The sequence below is a fragment of the Poecilia reticulata genome, linkage group LG15 (genome assembly GCF_000633615.1).
Source record: "Poecilia reticulata strain Guanapo linkage group LG15, Guppy_female_1.0+MT, whole genome shotgun sequence".
NCBI lineage: Eukaryota > Metazoa > Chordata > Actinopteri > Cyprinodontiformes > Poeciliidae > Poecilia > Poecilia reticulata.
In genome coordinates this window covers 30,066,633-30,070,473 of record NC_024345.1, presented here as the reverse complement: position 1 = coordinate 30,070,473, position 3,841 = coordinate 30,066,633, and the positions used below count along the sequence as shown (strand labels likewise).

General features: G+C 50.2%; 2 protein-coding genes across 13 annotated transcripts in view; one reads left to right on the top strand and one right to left on the bottom strand.

Annotated features, from left to right (window-relative positions):
- mmrn2a (multimerin 2a) overlaps positions 1-1,614 on the top strand; it is a 25,377-nt gene extending 23,763 nt beyond the window's left edge. For both annotated transcript variants that reach the window (XM_008430479.2, XM_008430480.2), the window contains exons 9-10: positions 54-515; positions 581-1,614. In XM_008430479.2, coding sequence (XP_008428701.1) covers positions 54-515; positions 581-951 — 833 coding nt within the window. In that variant the 3' untranslated portion in view covers positions 952-1,614. The remainder of the gene's footprint in view (positions 1-53; positions 516-580) is intronic.
- Positions 1,615-2,209: 595 nt separating this feature from the next.
- Positions 2,210-3,841, bottom strand: part of rtn4a (reticulon 4a) — a 17,309-nt gene continuing 15,677 nt past the window's right edge. For all 11 annotated transcript variants that reach the window (XM_008430470.2, XM_008430472.2, XM_008430475.2 and 8 more), the window contains 3 exons: positions 3,560-3,606; positions 3,422-3,480; positions 2,210-2,973 (listed from right to left, as the gene is read on the bottom strand). In XM_008430470.2, coding sequence (XP_008428692.2) covers positions 2,931-2,973; positions 3,422-3,480; positions 3,560-3,606 — 149 coding nt within the window. In that variant the 3' untranslated portion in view covers positions 2,210-2,930. The remainder of the gene's footprint in view (positions 2,974-3,421; positions 3,481-3,559; positions 3,607-3,841) is intronic.

Sequence of the window (3,841 nt, the reverse complement as noted above, 5' to 3'; positions counted from 1 at the left end):
TGAGGTTTAAATTCAGAGAATATTGATGAATATTTGTGAATATTAATAACCAGGAAGCAGAGAGGAGATCCCCGCTGCTGACCAGCCCCCCTGGCCCCCTGCTGGCCGCCGGGGGAACAGCGGCGCTCCGCTCAGGGAGAACCAGCACCTCCTGCAGGCGGAGCAGAGCGTTGCAGACAGCCTGCGAGACCTGGAGAGGAAGGTGGAGCAGCAGGAGCAGAGGCTGGTCCGGGCGGAGGAGCGGAGCTGCTCCTGCAGCAGCAGCGCGGCGCCCCCTGCAGGACGGGAGGCGGCGCTGCAGGCGGAGGTGCTCTGGCTGCGGAGGGGCCTGGAGGAACACCTGAAGGTCTTCAAGAACGTCTTCAGCAACGCTGAGGCGCTGGCGGCGTCCGGAGACTCGCTGCAGCTGGACCGGCTGCTGGAGCTGACGAAGAGGAGGGACAGGAAGAGGGGAGGAGGAGGAGGAGGAGGAGGAGGAGGAGGAGGAGGCCAGCGCAGTCGGAGGGAGTCACCAGGTGAGTGAGAACTAGATCAGACCAGCATCAGAACTCACCTCCTCATCATCACCTTTCCTCCTCAGGTGAGCCGATCCCCTCCAGCCAATCAGGCGTCTCCGTGCTGTTTGTGGGTGGATTGGGCAGAACCATCAGTTTTGGACCGGGTCAGAACTCCAGACTCTTCACGGCGCCACTGGACGGACTCTACCTGTTCATCATCACCTTGGACCTGAGGCCAGGCTCCGCCCACATCCTGCTGAGGCGCAGCCATGAAGGGGGCGGGGCTCCGGTGACGTTGCTGCAGCGGCAGGTGGAGAGGGCGGGGCCTGTGGGCGGGGAGGGGCTCCTCCTGCTCCAGCAGGGGGAGCAGGTGAGGCTGCAGGTGAGGGCGGAGTGGGCGGAGTCAGAGAGCAACCTGCTGGCCGTGCTGCTGCTGCAGCAGCCGACCACCTGAGGGCGCCTCCAGACATTGGCACCTTAGAGACGAAGGACTGGGCGTTTCAGAGCAAATGCTTCCGTATGGAGGAATTTTCCTGCCATAATCCCAGAGCACACATTTTCATTTTGAAAGCAGGACTTCATGTCTGTCTTCTCAAAACGTCTCCTGGCGCTCACACTTGGTCTCTGCTGGACTCTGCTTGCTTCTGAAATCGACTTTTGGCACAGTCGCCTGGCAACCTGTCAGCCAATAGAATGAAAGTGCTGGGTGCGTTTGTTTCCTCCAGCAGGTGAGCCTGTGTGTTGATTGTTGCAACCTGCGCAGCGTTACAGGCTTTGAGAACAAAAGACATGAAATCACTGAAAATGTGTCAGGAAAATTCCTCCATACTTTCTCCTGGGCCATGAACGCACCAGGTGCTGCCTTCAGGGCCTCATGGATAAAAGAGAGAAAACCTTTCACAATAAAACACAGAAATTTGTTAGGTTAGAAAACATTATTATTCTAAACTCCACAACAAACTCGAGAAATTTCTTTTAAAATCTGTTTTTAGCCAAATTCATAATTTCCTCATTTAAGTTTGTTGAGTAAAAAGTTTCTGGATGTTTTATATTAAAATCAAAAACACAGATAATAAAAGAAAAAATACTTTATGGTGTCAACAGTTTTCACTTAATGTAATTTTATTTATATAGCACATTTTCAGCAACAAGACGATTCAAAGTGTTTCAGATCCTGAAAACATGCAAAGTTTCCATCAGAACAAACTGCAGGAATAAAATAAAATTATTCCAGAAGGCAGAAATGTGCTCTATATATATATATATATATATATATATATATATAATGTGGTTCAGTTTTATCATTCAGGTTTAAACATGAAAATCATTTGTTTCTGGGTTTGATGATCCTCAGTCAGTTTTTTAGGGTTTTATTTTCCTGCTGTTTTCATATGAAGTTACTGCTTTTAATGATATTGTATATAATTATATTACACATCCACTGTTATTGAAGTATATTGTAAATAAACTGGAGGTTTTTAAACAGATTGTAACTAAAGTAAAACTGCAGCACTTTGTTATTCAGATGCAGGGACCACGTTTCACCAGCAGAGGGCGCCGCAGCCTGGCAGGTTTTTATGTCAGATTTAAATAAAGATTATTATTATTAATGTAAGCCGTGTTGCTTTCATCACTTCCTGTCCAGCCAGAACCCTCTGGTGGCTGCGGTTCCGACCCGGTGAGCGGCAGACATGAAGGACTCGTGGTTCCGGTTCTGGTAGTTTGTCTAGAAGCTTTATTGATAACTGTTTACATCTCACAATGCATTCCACAACACGACTCCAGCGGAGTTTAATCAGCACAGGTGAAGAAGAAGAAGAAGAAGTTTATCATTCACGATTAAAGAAGCAGAACAGACGCTTTAAGCTCCGCCCACCTCACCTGGAAACACCTGGCGGAGGGAAACGCCCGGCCGTTTCCTAGGAGACAGCGGGATGACGATGATCTAACAGGGTAACGGATTGTTCTACATGGTTCTACAGCTACCGAGCAGCGATGAAGAGTAGTGCAGGCCCCTCCTCTTCCTCACAGCAGCCCCTCCCCAACCTGCTGCTGCCAGCCGCCTGTGACAGGCTGAGGGAAAGGGGGCGGGGCCAACCAGCTTTCAAATGTTTCTGAGACTCTGATTGGTTCACAGAAATAAAACAGATGATCATCATCATCATCATCATCATCATCAAAGCCACTGAACGATTCCCAGAAGCACAAAATAAGGAAGGAATTCTGAAATGGAAAACAAAAAGTTTCATAATCTGACAAATACATTAAGGGCAGCGCCCAGCTGATCCTCTTCCTCCTTCATTACCCCCTCACCCTCCTCTTCCTCCTTCATTACCCCCTCACCCTCCTCTTCCTCCTTCATTTAGTTTCCTCCAGCCCCCCCAACCCCTCCCGTCAGGACTTCCTGAATCCGACCTTTGACCTCCCGTTCCTTCACTCCGCCTTACGCTTCAGTCCAGGAACCTTTTCCTGAATCCTGAAACACAAACAGGAAGCAGGAAGTGAGCCGCCGTACACGTCAAAATAAAACACCTGATGATGTTCTTCACAGCAGCGCCTTAAAGGGCCGGTCGACGTTTCACTGTGAGGTCATCAGCAGGGGTCAGAGGTCACCGACATCATCTGTGATGCTCTGACGCATTAATGCTGAGAACATCGACGTGTGAGAAGCTCTGCCAGTAACACCAGTAACACCAGTAACACCAGTTCTCTGGGATCCACTGGGATCCTGAAGGATTTATTTAATAGTATTTAAACTCTATTAGACAAAGTGTTCATATCACTGGATTCATGGTTACATCATCAGGTAGCAACCACCTACTTCCTGGTAAAGCTCTTTCACATTAAAAGCCTGTTTCCTAAAGTCACAGCTTTTATTTTGAAAGATTCTCAGTCTGACTTTATATTAGTTTCTGTTGACTTACTTTTCCACAATGTCCTTGACCTGGTTGGTGACCAGCGCCAGGTAGTGGTCGATCTGGGCCTGAGGGAGACAGGAAGTTAGAGCAGGACGGACCTCCAGCAGCCCTGCTGATGCATTCTGGGTAATGTCAGGGTCCTACCTGGTGCTTCTCATAGATGATTGGGCAGCTGAACGCTCCGACCAGACCTGCAACAGGAGGAGGACATCATCAGAACCCAGAGGACGGCCTGCTGCAGCGCCACCAGGGGGCGTCGCCACAGAACCGCCACCAGGGGGCGTCGCCACAGAACCGCCACCAGGGCGTCGCCACAGAACCGCCACCAGGGGGCGTCGCCACAGAACCGACACTACCACAGAACCGCCACCAGGGGGCGTCGCCACAGAAACACCACCACCACAGAAGCGCCACCAGAGGGCGCCG